At 49.9% G+C, this 21,314-nt stretch overlaps 6 protein-coding genes across 6 annotated transcripts; 2 read left to right on the top strand and 4 right to left on the bottom strand.

Annotated features, from left to right (window-relative positions):
* Positions 1–1,196: 1,196 nt before the first annotated feature.
* On the bottom strand, positions 1,197–2,673 carry ColSpa_03128 (platelet-activating factor acetylhydrolase 2, cytoplasmic; the record flags this gene model as incomplete). The annotated part of the gene is made up of 2 exons (XM_049269340.1): positions 1,197–2,507; positions 2,593–2,673. 2 exons carry the CDS (start codon positions 2,671–2,673, stop codon positions 1,197–1,199), a joined length of 1,392 nt encoding a protein of 463 aa, XP_049125297.1.
* Positions 2,674–3,320: 647 nt separating this feature from the next.
* On the bottom strand, positions 3,321–3,509 carry ColSpa_03127 (uncharacterized protein; the record flags this gene model as incomplete). Its single annotated transcript, XM_049269339.1, has 1 exon — positions 3,321–3,509. The coding sequence occupies one exon, from the start codon at positions 3,507–3,509 to the stop codon at positions 3,321–3,323; it is 189 nt and encodes a 62-aa protein (XP_049125296.1).
* A 2,357-nt stretch (positions 3,510–5,866) lies between these two features.
* Positions 5,867–6,740, top strand: ColSpa_03126 (acetylxylan esterase 2; the record flags this gene model as incomplete). Its single annotated transcript, XM_049269338.1, has 4 exons — positions 5,867–6,199; positions 6,253–6,343; positions 6,407–6,477; positions 6,540–6,740. 4 exons carry the CDS (start codon positions 5,867–5,869, stop codon positions 6,738–6,740), a joined length of 696 nt encoding a protein of 231 aa, XP_049125295.1.
* A 5,397-nt stretch (positions 6,741–12,137) lies between these two features.
* Positions 12,138–13,583, bottom strand: ColSpa_03125 (endo-beta-1,6-galactanase; the record flags this gene model as incomplete). The annotated part of the gene is made up of 1 exon (XM_049269337.1): positions 12,138–13,583. The coding sequence occupies one exon, from the start codon at positions 13,581–13,583 to the stop codon at positions 12,138–12,140; it is 1,446 nt and encodes a 481-aa protein (XP_049125294.1).
* A 1,508-nt stretch (positions 13,584–15,091) lies between these two features.
* On the bottom strand, positions 15,092–15,514 carry ColSpa_03124 (uncharacterized protein; the record flags this gene model as incomplete). Its single annotated transcript, XM_049269336.1, has 1 exon — positions 15,092–15,514. The coding sequence occupies one exon, from the start codon at positions 15,512–15,514 to the stop codon at positions 15,092–15,094; it is 423 nt and encodes a 140-aa protein (XP_049125293.1).
* Positions 15,515–16,642: 1,128 nt separating this feature from the next.
* On the top strand, positions 16,643–17,431 carry ColSpa_03123 (uncharacterized protein; the record flags this gene model as incomplete). The annotated part of the gene is made up of 1 exon (XM_049269335.1): positions 16,643–17,431. The coding sequence occupies one exon, from the start codon at positions 16,643–16,645 to the stop codon at positions 17,429–17,431; it is 789 nt and encodes a 262-aa protein (XP_049125292.1).
* Positions 17,432–21,314: the final 3,883 nt, after the last annotated feature.

Raw genomic sequence — 21,314 nt, 5'->3', positions numbered from 1 at the left:
CCGAGGCTTCAGAAATGGCGCTAAGTTTGGTGCGCCCCCAGGATACACACTTGAACGAGACATCCCACGTCTTGTTTTACTTTACCTAGTCTGGCCGTCGAGAGGCCCCCATACGTCAATACTGGTTCGATATTGAATTGTCGACCTCATCCGGATTCCTGGAATCAAACTGTCTCAGACCACAACGTCTGATGCAGGGTTCCCAGCTGGTTGCAATGCTGATAGGCGATTGCTTCGCCTTTGATATTAGGCTTTGTTGCTAACCGAACGCTGCACGTCATTCCACGCAGAAACACCGCCCCCCCAACGCGACCCCTTGAAGAAGAACAACTCCACAAGTTCGTCTCTCCCTACACTCGGTTCGTCCTCGTCCCGAGCGGCGGCTCATTCCATCTCGCGTAATGCTCGTAACATCTCGAATCCGAGTCCACCCAAACTTGATCTTTCACCGGTCTCGACTTCCAAACCCAACCTAGAAAGGGACTGTTCTTAACAACAACAATAACAATGGCACCGAGCGTCGTCAGCTACACGATGTTCGCCTGTGGGATCTCGTCTTTCGCGGCCGGTCTCAACTCCTTGCTGCGCCCATTCGAATCCCCCGAGTCTCCGGGCCTTCCCGTCGCTGCACTCCCCGCGGCAAACGGCAACGGCGTCGCCGCCATCGCCATGAGTGTCTAACTACACCTTGGTCCTTGCGCAAGACAATGGGCTGTTCTTCTTTGCCGCGGTATCGATGCGTCTTACATCCGCCTTTTTTAGTGACAAGATTGGGGCGTGGTTGCAGCGTGTGAGGGCGAGAGCGCGGCCGTGACGTTGCTTGCCTTGGCGTGTGACGCTCGGCAGATCAAGAGGAAGACGACGTAAGGCTCGGAGATAGTATACTGCATGGTAGTCTGGCCTTGATCCAGTCGGTTAATGTGGCCGAGACGCAGTCTTCCAGTGGGCAGATTGTATTTGGCCACCCAGTCCAAGTTGCCCACGACATCATGATGGAAAGAAAGCATGCCGGACTAGTACTTACCTGCCATCAGATCAACATTTTCGTTCAAAGGAGCACAAAAGGATTTGTCAGGTGAATCAACGCTAAAAGCTCTGGAAAGGGTTGTCGGCTCTTCACCAGGCGACCATGCGAGCACGGAACCAGGGTGAACAGCTACAATGGATATATTAACATTAGGTTACAATGCCACCTTCTACTCTTCATAAGGAGGGGCGACGTGAATCTGCCAGTACTTGGTCGTCTCCTTGGGTATCTTCCTCTTTTGCTCATCACTCATTGTATCCTTCCCATACTCTTCGTGTGTGACCCCTTCAGATAACACACCCTCCCTCGACCCGTTCCTCAAGAAGTCCACAAACTCCATAGACACTCTGACGTACTCCTTCAAACCCTGATGCACATCAATCGTTGCCCCCGTCGTCCAGCGCAGAAGTAATGGCTCAATCAACGGCGCATCAGTGACACTCGGATGACTCGTCTGCAAGCTCGTCAGAAACCAACTCGAGCCTACGCGCTTGAGCACGTCCCTGGCGATGTCCCTGACGGTGTCGAAGTGCGGCCTTCCGAAGAACATTGTAAGCTTCTTGGACCACGAGTCGGAATGGATGATGAGAATCGGGACGTCAATGTCGGTATTCAGCTTGCCGCTGCTCTTGCCGGGATCTAGGATGATACCGCCGACGGCTGGGTTCTTGTTCGAGGTGGCGCCTTTGAGGACTTGGAGGGCGCCTGCTGCCCCGAAAGAATGGCCCGCAATGACGGTCTGGGAAAAGTTGAGCCTGCCCTCCCACTCCGCGAGGTCACGGCCTTCTTTACGCGCGTTGTTCGCGAACACTGTAGACCCCTTTCCTGCGTGCAAGGACTGTAAAACGGCGATGATCTCTTCTATCTCCGCCTGTCGGAAGGCGAGCTGCTTAAACTTGAAATCGTCTGAGTCCATCTCCTTGCCAGCTTGGAGTTCCTTCTTGTTCATATACATAACTCTACGTTCCTTACCATCCTTGGTCGTCACGATAGATCCCGGACCGCTGCCGTCGCGATGTTCGATGGCGGCGACAACGACGCCAAGGCTTGCGAGTTCGCCGCAGTAGTGCGTGTAGTCCGTCCGGGAGCTGGCTTGGCCGTGTGACAGGACCACGACAGGGAACTGCTCCTTGCCCTTAGCGTTGATTGATGAAAGCAGAGGGACGTCGACCTGTGCAGGAATCTTGATGGTCCCCGCGATGGCCCATAGAGCAAAGGTGAAGATTGGCCGCGAGATGAAGTTGTTAAAGTGCGCGGCCCTTGCATATCCCTCCGCGGTGATGCTGATGGGTTTAGGAATCCAGTAATGGTGACTGATACCCCTGGAACCCTTTTCCGCTGGGTAGTAAAGCGTGAAGAGCACCGTTTCGAATTCGAATGCTGGCTTCCCGCTGCTTTTGAAGGCGTGATCGCTGGTCTTTCGAGGCGTGCGGACAGGAACCTCGACGTCTATCGCGCCGACTCCGTAGAGGCCCGAATACTTTGGTAATTTCGATGCGAGTAGTGGCGAGCTGACGAGGATGCAATATACGACGTAAAGGCTGATGAGGGCGCAAACGACGTACCCGAAGCTGAGTCGTGGCTGGAGGGCTGCGAGTACCTTTCGCCATAAGGACTGACCCCAGGGCTGGGCCGTTCTCATCCATTTTGGCGTGCGATCCATGATACTAACCGTATTGAAACTTCTCCTGGGTGTCCGTCTGGCTGCGTTGTCGTCGCCGTCAAGGAGTGGTAGCGGGGAATCTGGACTCTCAAAATCCAGCGGATCGGCTAGTGCCTCGAGCTCAACGTCAATGTCTCTGTATTCGCGCAATGGGCGTCCTGCCATGCTAATAATTGGGAACTCATCGGACGATGTCTGTTGAGATATTTAACGTCGACCTTAGTCGGTACGCAGGAGTTAATGTGGATAAGAAAGGAAGGTTATGATCGAGGTCGGAGGATCTGCGTATCGACAGTGGAAGCCTGGGCGTGGTGGTGGCGTTACGTCATTATTTGCGGTGCCGAGGGACCGGCACGCCAGAGCACGGTTTCCGTGACAGACGCTCAAGTAAACAAGTAAACATATGACTTCTGGCTTGGAACGGTCGATTAAGGTGAGGTCCTATTTATCTCGAAATTTCAAATCCGTGGAGAATCGATGTTTCGTCAGCGTTTTGTAGCAAACTTCAGTTCAGCGCCTTGTTAGTTTTATTCCTCAGCAAACCAAGGCTGCTTTGAACGCCACGCGACATGTGAGTGTGTAAGTGCTCTTATCGCAAAGTAAGCAGACCGCAGGCCGCGACCGGAAAGGCTAAACAGTCTTGCGTTGATAGACACCGAAGAGAGCGTCGATTCCGTAATCGTCCGCTGATTCACATGCATGCCGTTTTAATATGCAATGCTGCGGGTCTAGCATCTCGGCCTCTTGCTTAGCAAGGGACCAAAAGTAGGGGTCAATGTTGGCCAGGTTGAGCTCCTCCATCATAGAGTATTCATACATGGTGCCCAGTTACTTCATGCATCGAGGTTCGTACCATGTATCGATGTTGGAACGGTCTTTGGACAACAACCATCCTTGCCGTTAACCGGGAGGTCCTAGTACGCTTCGGCCTTATGGATGCCTCCGGAAAGTTGCATACACATGCCAATACTAGCAACAAGTTCACATCTTCTTGGTTGATGGAATGGCCGCAGGAAAGCCGATTGGTTTGTGCATTTGTCGTTGGATCATAATTGGGATGTGATTGATGGGGTGGCAAAATGGAGCTGACCAGGTCGGCTTCCGCATCACGGGTTAACACCATCGATATCTGGTATGTGCCGTTAGATTGAATCAAACTGAAGAACATATAGCTAGATACTGCAATACGTAAACTATCTTTGTGCAGGTTGTATTTGAGTTCCTCCGCCTTAAGCATCTTCCTGTTAGCATGTCCAGACTGCAATTGTACAACTTGATGATACATCACATCGTGATAACAATCTTGCAGGCTAACCGAAACACAGCGATCAAAGAACGCCTCAACATTCTCTCCAACGACGACCGCCGAGCGGAACAGAGCAAAAATAGAACCTGATGAGTTACTTATTTGGGTGGTTCACGCTAGAGCCCAAGCCGTAACGTTCGAGTTGTTGTTCAAGATATTGGAAGCGAGGATTGAAATTTCATAACAATGATTTGAAATTGGCGAGGTTAGCAGGCGTACAAGTTGAACCGGCTTCAACCCCCGAATAATTAAGCTAGAGATAGAGTTCATCACGAGCAGCTTTACCGTAAGCTTTAGAAAGAGAAACTTGTCACACATCATGAGACCAGGATTGAAAGTTCCCACCACACTCAATCTCTCTGAAAACTTTGCAAACAAGCCGACGTCTTGCGGCTCGTGGATAGGGGTTTATGCAGTGACAGAAACAATCACATAGAGCTGGCAAGCAGGGAGTGGCCTCCAGGTGGACTAACCCTATATGAATGGAAGTCACAAGAGCAATCGGATATGAACCAAAGCTACATGCATAATCCAGGTATCCGTTGTTCTCCATGCTTGTGTGTTTCCATGTAGGTTTCTGCAAAGCTCTTCAAAAATGCGCTTATCTAGCTTCCTCACGTGTTTTCTCCGTTCTCTTGACAACAATGTTCTGATAACTCCTCTCAATCTGTGCCTGACTCTACCACTTTGGTTTTCAATCTGGGCTTTTGTGAGGGAACGAGACATGTACAACAATGTCCCTACTTAAGTGTGTCAATCTTGGAAAATTCCTCCTTGAGTGGTAGCTATTCTGGGGATGCTAGAGATTGCAGTCGGGCAAACAGATCGATCAAGACAGTTTTGGGTCTTGTCTCATCACACAAGCGAATTCCCAAGCTGCGGAGCTTCTGTTCAAGAGTGGTTTGAGTTGTCAGTAAGTTGGCCGCCAGGCTGTAACGATACCTCACCTCAGTAAAAGCTGATGCTCATTCATCGGTAGAGCTGGGATGAACACCGTTTAGACTACCGCGGTGCCGCGATGCCGCGATGCCGCGCGATGAATTGAATTCAACCAATCGCATCTCTGCCTTTTGAGTCTCTTTAATAGCCAGGATGCCGAACTGAGACCATCCCGAAGTGCTTCGTTCTTCAGAAGAATCATCACTGAACACACCACGTGAATCATACCCGCACTAACCAGTCGCATTTGCCGTTCTGGGACATCCACCATCGCAACCTCTCAAGCAGCCTGCGTCTTGGACCACGAACCATGAGACTAATTGTACGCGGTTCGCTCAGTTACTGTCTGTGTGGCGAGAACGTCTGAGTCAGTCTAGTCTTGAGGTGCGTATCCTAGCTCAAGATTAGCTCAGAAAAGTGAAACATAGCACGCCCGAGAGGACAACGTTCCCACCCACCGTTTCGTACGTTAGTGTTCGGCCGAGAAACTGAATGACTTGTTTTATGGAACTGATTTTGCTTCCGCCCTGGAATGCTTTGGTTTGGTCCGGGGCTGCCCTGTTAGATCAGAAGCTACTTTGCGATAGGATCACAACTTGCTTGTTCTTCCATGAACCAGGCACGCACCCATCTCGAGGCTCCTTGCATTTCTTGTTGCAAAAGAGCTGGGAAGGGTTAACCTAACAGCCTCGGATTGCTTTGTTACCGTAATGGAGGCAAGTCGGCTCGATCTTACTCGGACGGTCGAGCTGACGGCTGCCATCGCAAGTTGCGTATAAGTAGTGCCGCGTACCTCATCCCATCTTCAAATGATTCACTAGGCTCTTTAATCTTGCTCCATGGCATCGTAACATATGCCCAGCAACTTTCTATATATGTCCAAAGATTTTCTTTCTGACATTGCAGTAATATTCAATCCTATCGCACCAAGATGGTGCCTTCACCTATTGCCGCTTTAGGGTTTCTCGGCGCCCTGCAGGGCAGCGGCAAGATTGTTGAGCGACAGACACGATGCGTAACGGGAGTACACATCATTGTGGCCCGAGCCAGTACCGAGAGGCCAGGAACGGGAGTGATAGGCGCGATCGCGGAAAACATTCAAGGGCAGGTTCCCGGGTCCGACATTGCGGCGGTCGATTACCCGGCCGAGTTGAACCCCTATCAGCCGTCGCAGAAGGCCGGCGTCACGGCCATGACGAAAATGGTGCAAGATTACGCGGCGGCATGTCCACAGTCGCAGATGGTTCTGATGGGATATTCGCAAGTAAGTTAGTTCAATGATATCTAACGAGAGATGGGACATAACAATGCCTACAGGGAGCGCATGTAACTGCTGATGTCTTATGTGGAACGAGTGAATCGGGCTTCCAAACCACCCAACCGCAAGCAGCCGATGTCACGGATAAGAGTATGCAGAGCTTGCCTCACGTCTTTCACTGTTATGATTGACAATGTCCCACAGTTGCTGCAGTCCTTCTCATGGGCGACCCCACTCATGTCAATGGACAATCCTTCAACCAAGGAACCAGCCAAAAAGACGGCGTAAGAAATATCCTAGAGGCCCCCTGCCATATTGCGAGGTTTGCTAATGACATCGAAACCAGCGCTTCCCGAGACAGAACACCGCCGGCTGCGATGCTGTTGCTAGCAAGATGGTGTCTTTTTGCAATACTGGAGACCCGTATTGCGATAGCGGCCGCAACTTACAGGTTCACCTCAGATATGTCCAATCAGATGGGGACGCGGCAACTCAGTTCGTGATGTCCCAAGTGAAGGCAGCCAAAGCACAGGCTGCTGCTGTGTGACTGCAAAATAGCGCTGGAGATGGCAGGTCAAGCTTGCTCTGGTTTCATCTCAATGTGATGGGGTTCCGTCCGAACCTGATACTAATGGCGCAATTCGTCATGTTCGTGCTTCCGATTGGGATGGGATTGTGTTTATGTAAACAAACAGCACCAGAAAACAGCAACAATTTGCCAGGCTATAATAAGATTGAAATTGTTCATCAACGGGTGTATTATGTAACAGGCGGGCTGATAGTGATCGCGCCTAGTAGTGACCAGTGGGGCCATGTGCCCGAAAGGTTTGCCAGTGCCTGGACGCTTGAAAGCGCTGATGTCAACACTGCTTATTGGGCAGGTGCATTGGTATTGTTACATAGAAATTACATGTTGCTTTAGAGGTTGTTATGTTTGTGTATGTAAACACTGCACCGCTAGAGTCCTGATCATCCTACACGCTTTCAATATCAGTCCTATTCCAGGCCTGATACGCTAGGAAAGGCTAGATACACGTAACAAATAGAGTAGGTTGAAATAAAAGCTACTAAATCCACCTCGTCTGTACTCCTCACATTTCTAGGCTTCTGTGCTTGATAACCCAACTGCTGTTCTGATGCTGCTGCTGCTTAGTAACAGGCATGCCGTTTTGCAACCTGGAGTGTTAAGATCTGCAGAAGTCCAAGACATTAACAGATGACTGCCATACATCCGAGTCATGGCGGCAAAGTCTGGCAAAGTAGCGGCGAGCTAGTGTGCTATAGTTGCTGGTGTGTGATGGCTTGGGGAAGGGTAAGAGGCTGAGGTTGTGTGTATGCTATCGGTCGATTACTAGTCCGTACTAGTATGTCTCCTAAAACATCATAGACAGAGCGCGGATGATTTCAATTCTTGATTGAGACGCGCTCTGACACCTATCTACTAGGACGAAGACACATCCACAGCATTAAGTACAGTTTTGTGAGACGAGAACGAAGAGGGAGGTTATCGACTATGTTGGTGATAGCTGCTGCATGCTGAAGAAAAGAAAGGCTGCAACGACCTTGAGCAGAAAGGCCATAGTAACTGTTCTATTAGGAAAAACGATGTGTTTTACGACGAAGCAAAAGGTCGGGTCCAAATTAGCCCGTGGTCTTGTCTCTCGAAGCCAAACCAAAGAAACAAAATAATGCTGTTGTTCGTTGCATTATTCCTGCACTCATGCAACATCCTATTTACGATCCATTCTTCCAAGATCCTGAGAAAAAATGCCTTACCATAGTTCCCTCTACATCCGACTGACTTGCTCCCGAGTGGGGTACACCCGTCGCAAAGCCGTTGATAGGCAGTACCAGAACATCACCAAACAATGTGGGATTCTTCAGCCCTGTCAGATTTTTCGACGTAAACTCTGTTGCCGTCACCTCGCTCAGGTACCCGTATATTTCCTCTGTCCAACCTGCCGGACCTGATACCCTTAAGATGTCGTCATTAGAGAAGACGACCTCAGGCCACCGTTTCTCGTCATTCGCTCTTTCAGCCTCTTCAATCTGTCTCCTCACCTCACTCAATACCCGTCTAATCATCCTCCATAAGACTGGATGGCCCTTTGCACCTGCAAACGTCCATTGGCTAAGTTGTACCGGGTATGTCGTGCCTGGTACTGGCGGCTCGGAGTCCGCCTCGATGCCAACTATGAGTCGCGTGCGATTACGGAGCTCTTGCGGGGCCCACTGAGGTAAGGGATGCACAGGAGACGTGTCTGAGTCGCTGTAAACGCCACCTTCGACAGCGAGTATGGCATAGCGAGCGAGATCAGCCTGCATAACAGGCCGGGGAATAGCGTTATAGAGCTGAATAAGGTCTAATGAATCCTGGTGTTGGCGCAACTTGTCGCCTCTTAACTTCTGGTTTCGATTATGACTATCCGCCCCAGTTCTTGAGTAAATCATATCGAGATACTGCTTTGGTATAATGTGCTTAATGCGTGTAATGGCAGCAAGAGCGCCGGCTGTGTCGACAATTGTGTACGCATAGGAAGGATGATGTAAAAGCCATGTGGCTGCGTGCTCTGGAGGATGAAAGATGTTGTCGGAGCTAGGGTTGTTGGGAAGAATCGAAACCTGCCAGATCTTGGGCGGGATGTGCGGTAGAAGGGTGAACGAGGTGGCTATGTCGTCAGCAGCTTCTCTGCCATTTGATGGACTCCGGTGACATGAGTTTCTTAACGATAGGAGGTATTTCTTATATGTCATTGGTAGGCAGAAGCCGAAAATTAGGAGAAGTAGAAGGAGAGCGGCCGGCTGACGCCACCTGAGTCGTAATTTCATCCACTGGGGCAGGTTAATGCCATGGCCTGTACTCTGATATTTTGCCATGACGAGCAAATGAGACTGAGGAGGGCGGACAAATATTCTTGGATAGTTACATGGGAAGCAGCGAGACTCAGAGAGATATATATTAGTAAAGATAGTTGATTACATGTATTTTTAGTCTTAACAAGACATTAGAGTTTGTAAGACAAGAAGTAGTGATGCTATTTGTCTATCTCCTCCAAAGCGACACAACGCCATTCTTGACAGGTGCAGGGTAACAGACAATAACAGGTTGTGTCTATCCAATCATGTTGGGGGGTCGTACAGTACGTTTACTGCCCGCTATTCCAGGTAAAGCCAGAAGTAGTCACTACATAGGAGTAGGGTAAAATCCAGGCCTCAAAATGTACCTATGTAGTGCGGAGTAAACGAGGAGTAAAAGTGGAGCAACATTGTTTTTCATTGAAGGGGATTGAGTGGGAATATCTCTTGTTAATGTCTTCTTTGCTACATATAGCATTAGCTATATGAAGAACGTTGTTGTTTCAGAAAAAAGCTTGTGTGGAATCTAGGGGCTGTGTGTTATCTAGTTATCTAAGACCATGAGACTCAGATTCTGGTATCTAGGGTCAACTAAATTCAGATATGGAATCTAGGGGGTCCGATGGCCTTGTAAGCGTGTCCGGAACTTTTATTGAGAAGGATGTTCGTTTCACTTCATCAGCCAATGAACTCTTGGTCACAAGACATCGTCCTAATTCGACCCGCACTCCCGGCTTCCGACTCATTCGCCGTGCAACAGCCACCCTGCCGATCCGGCCCAAACGCTGTCATACCGCCGCCGTCAGCAAAAGACTTTGATGTCAGCTCAAAATCTTTTGCTCAGCCTCGTACGAACTATCTATCTTGGATACTTAAACCTCATCACATCTATTCACTGAATGGCTCGCGCCGCAGGGCCCATGAAGTCCTTGAGGCGTTTCAAAAGTGATTTGTGACCTTTTTCTTTCTTCGCTGCTACCTTCAGTTAGGGCGCCGAGGACTAGGTTGCAAAAGTTTCTGAGTAACAAGGAGGTGGGAGCCTTATTTTAGGATTGTGCAAGACCCTGATGTCGGCAGGACCCGCGGCTGTTTGCAACGGTCATGCAGATCCCAACGGCCCCGCCACACGCCTTATCCAGCATTATAGTCATGAATGAACATCCTTGGTAACAAACGTGTTTTAAGGCGACGTAACTGTACGGTGATTCTAGGCGATATTCTTTTCCAATCAGCCCAACAGCTTGCCACCGCGAACTACAGTACACTAGTCGACGTATTCTACTGACTAGGCAGTTTTCATTTGGTAAAAGATTGGGACTCAAAGTCGGATTACATATGCTCTCTTAGACCATCTCAATCAACATTCGACATGCTTCCTGGCACTAGAAGTGGCGTGTTAATAGGGCTGGCATTTTGTCAACCTATTTTTGTTTAGTGGTTACCTCAACCCTGTGCTCTATGTCTAACCGAGTCAAAGTCGGTTTCTTGAATCATGATTACATCCTAAAGGCTCTCCAACTCTGCCCGTTGCAAGAACCCGTTCGCCGGCGAGTCTACTTAAAAGCGTCAGCGCTGGAGGAACAAGAAAGCGAAGACTGAGGCTAAGCTCAAACCCTCCCACAGTGATGGTATCCGACTGGGAAAGGCTAAGTACCAAAAGCAAAAGCCTCAGGACACCGAGAAGCAGAAGCAGAATGGCCAGCAGCGCAGGCAGCAGCCCAGACAGCCTATGCAGAGATGGGCCTCGAAGAAAGCTAAAGCAATGGGGGACAAGCCTACCAACCCATTCCATATCCCATTCGCCTGGAGCAAGGGGTAAAGTCAAAGCCACTAGCTATTATTGTAATAAATTCACTTCTGGATAGTCCATTCTTTGGGTTATGTTTTTCAAACGAAAGAAACCCCCCAGAACCCCCAAAAGATTTAGAAAGCCTGAAGAAAAAAAACCGTTTCCTTTGTCTGTGGTTTTGCTTTTATATTTGTTCTCTCCTACTCCTCCTCTCCTCTTCTCCTCCTCTTTCTCTCGTGGTTGCAACTGTTTTGTTCTGGCTGAGACAACGGGAACTATAACCGTCACAACCTGATGCAGGCAAGGTCCCCGACTTCAGGCTCGCGTAATGAGAACGCTTACCATCCAAATTTCTCTTCTCTCCCCAGCCACGGCGAGCTATGATCGCCTGCATCCCTACCTCTTTCTCTCCCTAGCCCCGACTAGCCGTGATCGTCTTTCTCCCCACCTAATCTCGCAATGACCCCGGTGAGCCTATCACCAATTCTTTGGGCAACAAAGTCGAACTCCAGCCTCCCCGTGGTATTGCCTGGGATCATTGTTTCCTTCATTAGATCGGATGCTAAGTCCTATGGACTAGAGACGCAAACAATATCTATCATTATCACCTTCTTTCCCCTCATTTTCAAAGCCCTTGGTCGTAGGAATTTCTTGTTAGGTCAACTTTTCCTGACTACATTCTGCTTATTCGAAAACCGAACTAATCTGAACGAATCCGAATGAACAAATCGTGAACTCAGAAGAGTGCCCTTCTGTCTCGCTTCTTTTTGCATTGCCTGACGTAGTGAGTGGTGGTTGTTTTCTTCAAAAGCGAAGAGACGACCCATATACAGTGACTCCATATCATCAAAAAGGAGACGACGCGGTCCAGTCCGCACACCACCCAATGAAATCTTGCAACTCGTCAAAAGATTTTGAGTGACAGATACAGCTTATCCAGCGAAGGGAGAGGGTACACAATATCTGCACCGAACGCTAACATTGTACCCGGGTTGACTAACCCAACCAGATGACCTCACATCCTCTATGGAGAGGTTAGGCATACTCCGAAATTCGGCTTTGGGTCCGATAACGTTTTATTTTGGGTTTGACCTGCGCGGTTCACCTCACTTTTGCGCATGCGTTTCTTGTCTTGCACTTGTTTCATAAACCCAGCGTGCATCGCAACGTTATATCATTTCCAATGGTTTGCATAGAATTGAAGATAAAGCTATAGACGTAAAAAGAAATTGGTAACAGAGGGTATTGACTGCCAAGTACTTGGCAAATATCTAGATGCCCAGCAGGGAGAGCTAGCCTCTAGATCTTGACATTCTTAATTTCAAAGGTCTCGACCATGTTCTGTTCAAAAGCCGCTGAGAACGTGGTTCCAGTCATCGTTACCTCTGTGGACTTGATATACTGGTCCCCGCTCCCAAGCTGCGTCCGCCACCGCGTTACTACAGCTCCATCCGTTGAGGCCTGCGTGAACTGGCTCAGGTCGAACACAAGGTTCTGCGCATCACCCCAGTTGACTGCAACGATCACCAGCTTCTCGTTGGCGTTATCGTACGCGGCCACAACATTGTCAGCACCGCCGTCCAGGATCTGCATGCCGTCGCGGATGTGGCGCGAAAATTGAGCCAGCACAAAGTACTTCTGGTTGGCGGCTCCCACCGTACCCGCGTCGTTATCAGCGTCGATGACGCCCCAGCCGCCACCGTCGAGGACCTGCCAGTACACCCAGCCCGTCGGCTTCAGCCAGCGGAAGTCCTGAATCAGATTGCTGACGAGCTGCTGGCCTGTGGCATCGTTCTCTCCGTACTCGCTGTTCCATAACCGCAAGCCCCGGTCTACAGCAATCTGAAGGACTCCAGCGCGATCGCCGTCCCCATACTGGTACCCGTGCACGTTGATCCTCCCGATATTGTTGAGTGCGTCGTCGCCTAGGCTTTTGAGGGTCTTCACGGCCTGATCATAGGTGTTTTCATCTGATGCAGAAATGAAAGCGCCCTGTAGGCCGCGGTCGTTGAGCTCTGATCGCAAGGAGCCAATAATGCTGGCCTGCGTGCTAATGTCGATATGGCAGCCCTCCTGTGTGCCATCCGCCTTCCACCAGTCTGCCGACGGCTCGTTAAGCGGTTCCACTGACTCGAAAGTGATGTTCCAGTTGTCCTTAGCATATTTAGCAATATTTGCCAAATACACAGCGTGCTGTGCAGTGTTCCATGACTGGATGTTTTCGCCGCCCTTTGCGTCTCCTGATGGGTTATGGTTACTCGTCATCCACCACATGGGCGAATTAGAGAAGAGCTCAAATCTATCGGCACCGCGGGCGTGAGCCTTCTGCATCATGGATCGTTGTTTCAAGTCGATATCCCAGTTCCAGCTGCTTGAAGTCGGGTCGGCGCTGTTCCAATCAATCCAGTGGCCCATGACTTGCCTGGAGGGCTTAATGCTAGGCGAAACGACCATGCTATCACTGCCAACGGGCGTAGTGCTAGAGGCGCCAGCGTTATGGCGAACAATGTTTAAGCCGAGACCGGGGAGCTCCACGTTGCTGAAATTAACGGTAGTGGTGGTGAAGAAGATATCGGCGAGGTCATCGCGGTCTCCAAAGGCCTGTGCCCACCACGCAAGAGAAGTCCCCCATCCCTCCCATACGCCGTTATTAGATTTGGCATTGATGGTGACTGTCGTGTCGGCTGCGACGAAGGAAATGGACGCCAGGCCTAGGGCCACGGCAGATAGAGGTTTGGATTGCATTGTGAACGAAGGTGCTAAACGAAGGTACTAAACGAAGGTAACGAATGAATGTAATGAGCGAAAGTCTGAGGGTCTTGATCCGGCTGAGCGTCGATGCGACAGAATTCCCGCACCAGAGGCCCTACTTATGTTTGGTGATTTACACTGGCACCCGAACGAGTCGCAAGTTGGTCGTCGGTTTTGGTGCAGGGGTCAATGGATCGGCAATGGCGCAGCACCGTGACAGACGGGGATATTAGTACATAACTGCGAGGGTGACCACCGTTAATCGAGCAGTCAAATTTGTTATGCTTTTGAGCTGTTTTTAGTTCACCCGTACCGCTCCATTGCGGAAAAGGCAGCTTAGGTGTCTACGTCAGGTATCTCTAGTTGCGACCATCGTTCCGGAGGCCGAGATGGTTAATCTTGAGTGCGCTTGGAGATTTTCGATATTAGAATCAGGCTACGCGCAAAAAGATAATAATCAAACGGCTTGGCCGGTGTTTTTTTAGGCCGTGTTGCAGGGGTTCCTGAGTTGCATGTCCGAAAAAAAGAAGTGATCAACACTGGTGGTTTAGTATATATTCATTGGCAGATTAAACCTTAAGCCGAGAATGCCGCCAGAGCCTATAGAATTAGTCAAATATAACCTATAAGGTTTCCAAAGAACTAGGTGAACAGAAGCTAAGAGTCTAGGACTCCTTAGAGAGCGATTATAACACTATCACAGTGGTGAATCCAGCTGCAAATGAGAATATATACAAGAATCCGCGAAGGCCTGCAATGTGTCTGCGTTGCTATTCTCAAACAAGAAACGTGTTCCCTGCTTATCCTGAGTCGTGGTGACAATTTCTCCACATGAACGTGGCATACCACCGGCCATACGCATGCTGCCTCCGAAACAGCCGGTGATCCATGCATCCTGTGTGATCTCGTCCTGCCTCCCCCTTTGGTTCCCTACGCCAATCTTTCGGGTGGCCTTCACCGAGCATCGCGTTTATCATGTCAACAAGCGATTCTATCATTTTGTCTCTGTACTGGCTCCTTCATCATTGTGCGTGATTGTTTGTCGATCAGGATCTTTTCCAATATTGAGTACTCTGTTCTCGGTGCGTCCGAACCAAACCCCGAAGTGGGCCCCAGTCGGTATCAAGGCACATGGAGGTTTTCGACTCCCCTTGCACCAGTGTCAAATAGCCTTTGACTTGGTCGCAATGAATCTATGGGATCAAACTCATAGCGATTAGCAATGTCAATGTGTCTTCTTAGTCATCGCCATTGCGAATGCAGCGATGGTATTTCCAAAATGCTTGAATCAATTGCCTTCTTGTCCTTAAATAAAGCGACAAAGTCATTACACGAGAATACCATCAAACCAGCTCAACAGCGCCTGCGAACTATGCCGCTACTCGTACAAAACGCCAAGATGTCCGTCGTCTTCTGCCCAGTCATGCATCGCCTATGAGGTGTCATCATCCGCCCGGGAACCGTCATCCATGCCCAAAGAAACGTGAAGCGTTAACCGCCGGTTAAATAGTGCTCATGTGGTGGCAGCAGCAAGTCCACTCCCCACCAGGCTCCTGCTTCCATACGCTGTTGCAGATGCCCTCGGTCGCGACCAGCTTGTTTCCCTTTTGGCGCCAAGCGGTGACGCGGTAAACGAGGCTGGAGCTCATAACATCGATCTCGACAAACTCGGGGTCGTCGTGCATTTTGTACGCCGTCCAAGGCTCCCAGTCCTCATCGAGATATTCCTGTAGGGTCGGCTTGGATTTCGGAGAGTAGGGCTTCTGGCCCGGGTGGGCAAGGACGGCCTCCTTGTCGAGGTACTTCTTGAGGTGCTTGGGCTTGGTGTCGCACATGGCGCGCCACAGGAGGGTCTCGGCCTCGAGCGTGTCTTCCTTGTTGCGGGAGTAGATGGTTCCTGACCCCGAGTTATCGTCGTCGCCCATTGTAATGCTCTGTGCCCTTCGTTCGCGTGGATTTTGTGTGACTGTTTGCTATGGATCTTTCGTGCAAGATGTCTCGTTTGATGGCGGGGTTCCGATCGTGAAGCTCGAGCGTTTGGTGTTGGTATTGTACGGGCGCGGGCGCATCTGGGGCGGCGAGAGAGCTCTTATGATGTCGTCCAGAGCTCTGGCCTCGTGGACGGAGGTGTCCAGAAACAGGAAATCCTGGCCTGTTCAGTGTCTGTGATTGGGTGGCCAGGAAAATGCTGCGGTCTTCGTGGCCTTGACGTCACACTCAGCGATGAACAGCGGCGAAGAGGGGCCCTGCGGCTCACTGCGGGGGAAGGGAGGGACAGGGGTTGGAAACAGGTTACTTGAGTCTCAGTGTGAGCTTCGAGGTCTAGACTTTTCCACACATTTGTCGCTGTGCTCTTGTCAGGTCAAAGATCCGAGGCTCTGATGTAACGCATGCATTGACAGGTCCGGGGACAACCCGGCCGAGAAGGTTTGCCATGGTATCCAGACTCAAGTGCATCTCGTTAGCGTTGATGCGCGACGTTGTAGCCGGCTCCGCCCGCCAGATCGTGGGCCGTCGGCTTTGGCTTCGATCCATCATCTAAGTTCCCCGCCGCAGCGTGTCAAAACCAGACCAGTCGTCCTGTGGAATCCCCTAGATCTCAACGCCTCTCCAGGGAAGGTTCTCGACATTTCTGCCGGAATGCTTAAAGCTGTTTTCATTGCGATGGTCGACATGCACAGTCAGCTTCCCACGCCCACGGCGAGGAGCTAAGCTTATTGAGAGGCGGATTGAACGAGCCAGAATTTAGTGTTGAGACTCCACAAAGTAACACAAAGTGCTTTGATAGGCGCACTTATATGTGTTCAACAAATTTAACAAACAGTTCACTTTTGTTTGTTTTAAAATGCACTTCTATTTCCGCGTCTGATGTGACTCGGTGCTCATCAATGGCTTCGTAAGACACCTGAGCGCCAATGACGTCAGGACTAAACTGGCACTAAACGGTGACGGGTGTCCAACTCTGTCCAGCGACGTAGGGAAGAGAATTTCAGACTCATACACATGACACCGACGCAAAAAGAAATTCCTAATTTCAGATTGACTTTCTCATGATGGACGACTGGCAGGAAGCCGCCTTCACGACGAGACACGTCCACAACCGTGCCAGCAAATCGAAAGCAGGCGGTGGACGTGGGCGACGCGGTGGGGCATTCGAGGTCAAAAAGACATTTGGCAGATACGACATCAAATGCCCAAATGCAAGCAAAAGGAGCACAAATTATTGTCTGGCAAATGGGGAAAATGTCGCTTCGCCGACATTAGACATCTTTCGTCTGTCCGACGATGGCAGGGGTTTGTTGGGAGATCTGATGCTGCCTGGGACTCTCGAGGCCAGGGTTGTCATGACGGGTAGCAGGAAAACACTCGAAATTTTGGTTTCACAGCTCGAGGACGAAGAATCAGAAGAGAACCCTGAAGAAATTGCCAACGACAAGGTGTCGCAGGACAAAGAACAGGACATAACCGTTCACAACAGCGCCAGCCTAGATGATGATTTTGTGGCATCAAACGATGAAGATGAGGCAGATGAGTCAGAAGACCAAGAAGATCAAGACAAAGAACGCATCCGGTTCCAAAATTTCGAAAAGAACAGTTTTCGCTCACCCAAGTTTTGGTTCCAGTGGAAGGGACAGGTAGCGACTCCATCGACGCCACATAACCAAACATCCGCAACCGCCAGTCCCGAGACTGGAAGGGGCTATATTGTCTTCTCGGGCAATGATTGCCGTTCGTTCAAGGGAACTATCAGCTGCGACGCATTGGGCTGGAAGAACGTCTCTCTGTCTGGGTGGAAAGGGGTTTCCATGAGCGAAAGAGATGCTCCTTTTGCCTGGAGCTAGTCCTTGGGGAGTCTGGAATGATTCATTTAGTTCCCAGCCGCTCAGTGGCAGGTACCACGTACCTTCTTAGGTGGGTTGCTTGCCTTGAAATACGATAAGAATCTGGAATGTACTACAGAACTGTGGACTATAAAAATCTCTCTATGCCTTTTTCACTGGTTCCTTCTAAAGAGAGGTGCTTCAACGATTACAATTTGCGGTTCGGCATTGACCAGCATGACTGTATCTTTTGTCTCATAAGCCTTCAACATGGTATAATTGATTTGTGAATGGCTTCAAGTATCCACACTTTCATACTACACAATCTGCACGCGGATATGAAGTTTCCAAGCTAAATGGCTAGATGTTGATACAAAATCAGCAAGGGGGCAGTAAAGTGAATGTAGTCTTTTCAGGGAAGAGGGGGAGAAAGATAAACGAGGCAACTCACACTGATCCCGATAGTCTGCGCCGTCTTATCAATCCATATGAGTTCTGCTAATCCTTGTCATAATGGAATAGCACTTATTCGGTACAGGGGTCTTTTTCTTAGCCTACTCACATGTGATAACTCAAACAAATTGCTGGTATGCTGCATCATTATCAACGCGCTATCAGATGAACCGTTTCTCAACCCGAGCGCATCGGGATATCGCTATAATGGTTCGGCTTATTGACTATGTGCTACATCTAGGTTACTCACTATCATGCACGTCTGGTTATACTAGCTATCCTATTCCCCGCGATCTGCAAGGTATTTTTATCTAGCTTTAAAAGCCATGCATAATCCATCAACGGTTCAAAAACGACGTAGACACTACAGCCAGGTTTCATGCATCTATAAGGATAGGTAATTTTGTAGAAAGTCCCCCTCATTCGCCTCGTCTGCTTCGTTCACGGCAACGTGCTTGACCAGAAACTACTATCAGCTTATACGAGCTCCTTGTCGGCTCCGGTCGGCCTAGAATAGCTAGCCTGGGCACCTGGTAGTCAGTGTCAAAGGCTGAAGGGGAAATCACAAATGTCGGTTATGATCGTGTTCCGCCTGGAGCAAACTAGGAGTTAACGTTTCACACATTCAATAATCATGGTCTTAGTTTCTGCCTGTTGCCTGTGCTATTCTGGGCTGATTTCTGAACCATATGTTTCGTAAGGAGTCGAACAGGTGGGTAATGCCATCTTTGGTATCGGCAAGATTTACTGCCTACTCCGCTAGCGGCATCGAGGGCTGGAATCAAAAGAGATAACATATATTATATGTCGGTAAGAAAATACCAACGGAATTTCATTTGCGACTCTCGACTCTCGACCATTCTTACTGCTTCAGGAACTATGACCTCTAAGTCTGTGGTACTTCACTCTGCTTACGAGCTGATGTTTGGCTGACTTTTACCTCAGGACGAGTCGCTCACAACCATGCTGGGCCCTTGCTTCCTTGGGCCAGAAGCGGCCGCGTTTCGTGATTAAGCGGAAGCGCCACTGCGTAGAGGACTGTGAGCGCAGTTGCGAGGTACCGCCGAAAAAGGTATGCTACTTGGAAATATTAACGATGTAAACTGCCTACCGCTGGAAGACTGACTAATTCTTTCTAGAGAACAAAGCTCGGCGAACACGAGCCCAGCCACTTTCATTTTTTGTGAGCAACTCCCTTACTATGTGTTTGCAGTCTTCTCTGGCTGAATTGTACCCGAAGACAACTGCCCTCAGAGATTCGGAACATCCTTTATCACTTTGCCCTGGCCCGCCCGAATACCATTGCCATCAGAAACTTGAATCAATGCACCAAGAAGGCTGACATGGTCTTAGGCTCTATCCTTCGAACCTGCAAGACAATTCATGCTGAGGCAAGAGAAATACTCTATTCTCGGTCCATCCTCATCGGTTGCCATGATGACCCTGTCACTTAGCTACATAGCATAGATCCGGAAAACCGGCTCCATCTGCGCGACATTCAACTCGGCACAACGAAGGGCTACAAGCTTTCCCGCAAGCATTGCCCGGCCATGTCCCGGAAGGTAGCCACGATCTTGGCCGATGTACCGAGTCTTGAGTCTTTGACAATCCGGGCTATGCGCATCCCCAGGATTAAATGGACTCTTCACTGAATGGCAATGTTCAAAAGCAACAGAAATTGATCATCGCAGCTCAGCAGATTGCCAAACTGGTATACGAAGACTTCCGTCCAGTCTATTCACGCGTTCTATTACGTGGCAAGACTCCACAGCAGCTTTGCAGTTTCATCAAGGTTCATGATAACAACTTCCTTGGGCATCCACGGTCGGGAATGCCACTCGCTGCAGATGTACTGGCTCTGAACTTGAAACCTGACCAGCTTGCTGAGGCGCAAACTGAATTCTCTGAGCATCTAAATATGCTGCTTGAGAGAAACCTACACCACCGTCGCGACCCTCGATTTGGGCAGGATCCCCAGGGCACTGATGAGACAAACAAGGCTTAGAGCATCTCCTGCTCCTGGATGCGAAGCTTGTGACCCTGGCAATTCAGGCCTGAACAATGTCTGGTGATTGTAGTTGATTATGATTCTGGACTGGCGGATCTCGACTGCCCATCCTGACTTTGTAAGACGCAATGAGACTTCTGGAGTATCTTCAAATTGTTTGAGAATTCATGGACCACAGAGTTACAGCCATAATCAATCTATATTCTATTCATTCCAATGTGGAGTTTAATCTAGGAATCAGGTTTTTGATGTTCCATACGACGACCACGTTTGACCCTTCTACGTAGCCAAACGTCGCTTTTGCTCAGGGTAAGCAAAGAGCTTCCCAGGCCCTAATAGTGTCTTGCGTCACCATTAGTTTGCGACTCCCTCATTATCCCGAGCCGCATTTCTCAATAATACCGGTGAACCCAAGACTATATTCCGAGTTGGCCACACAAGAGTTGTACTTCCGAGGCCATGGAACCTGCGCCTTCTCGCCCTTCTCGACTCCCGTCTCAGAGCATGTAGAGCCTTAGCTTTTTCCCCGTCCCCTCATTCTCGGTAATTAACCTTTGGTTCGCCCTCCCCAGCAACCGCCTCATCAGAAACACTGTCCCAATACACAATAACGCGAAAAGAAGCATCAGCAGAAATGCAAACAGGTATCGCGGGCTATCCTGGGGTCTGAAAAAGTACGGGCTCCATATCCCCCCAAGTTGGCCCGTCAGATTGACAATTGCCAACCCCGCCGCTCTTTTCTCAGGCGTCTCGCTCATCACGGTCGAGGCCCAGCTGATAACAAGAGACGTCGCGCCTGCGGCACCGGGTACATACAAGAAGCTGGCAAAGTACCGAGCGGCGTGGTTCGTCGTCGCGGCGGTGATGATGAAGCCTACCATAGCAGCGCAAACAAGTCCGATGATGTGTAGGCCACGATCGGCACGCCGATCTGAGTAAATGGAGATTACGAGGGAAACGGCAGCGGCAAAGAGATAGGGAGGTGCCGTGAGGATGAGTGTCGTCGTTTGGGAACCCAGATGGAGGCCCTGGACGATGCTAGGAAAGAAGCCGTTAAGTCCAACGAAAGAGACGTAGAACGCTAGCATACAAGCCTAAATGTCGAAGTCAGCCCATCTCTACCTTATCACATACACATTTCTCTACAGGAAGGTATGGTCTTCAAAAAGAGGGGAACTCACAAAGCCCCAAGTACGCGGATCCTTCACCGCCAGGCTAAGACCGTTCCAAACCGTAGCTTTCTGCTCAGGCAACGACACCCTGTCGGCCTCGATTCTCTGCGCGGCGATCTCCAACTCTTTTTCCGACATGAGCCATGCGCAGACCCCCGTCTTGGATCCAACAAAGTCTGGCAGGAACGCGAAAGCGATGAAGGCCGCTGCGAAGCTTCCGGAGCCCTCAATGATGAAGAGCCACTGCCAACCCGCTAGCCTGTGGGCGCCG

This window comes from Colletotrichum spaethianum (genome assembly GCF_022836535.1).
Source record: "Colletotrichum spaethianum MAFF 239500 DNA, contig06, whole genome shotgun sequence".
In the NCBI taxonomy this organism is placed as follows: domain Eukaryota; kingdom Fungi; phylum Ascomycota; class Sordariomycetes; order Glomerellales; family Glomerellaceae; genus Colletotrichum; species Colletotrichum spaethianum.
This window is presented reverse-complemented; position numbering and strand designations above follow the sequence as displayed.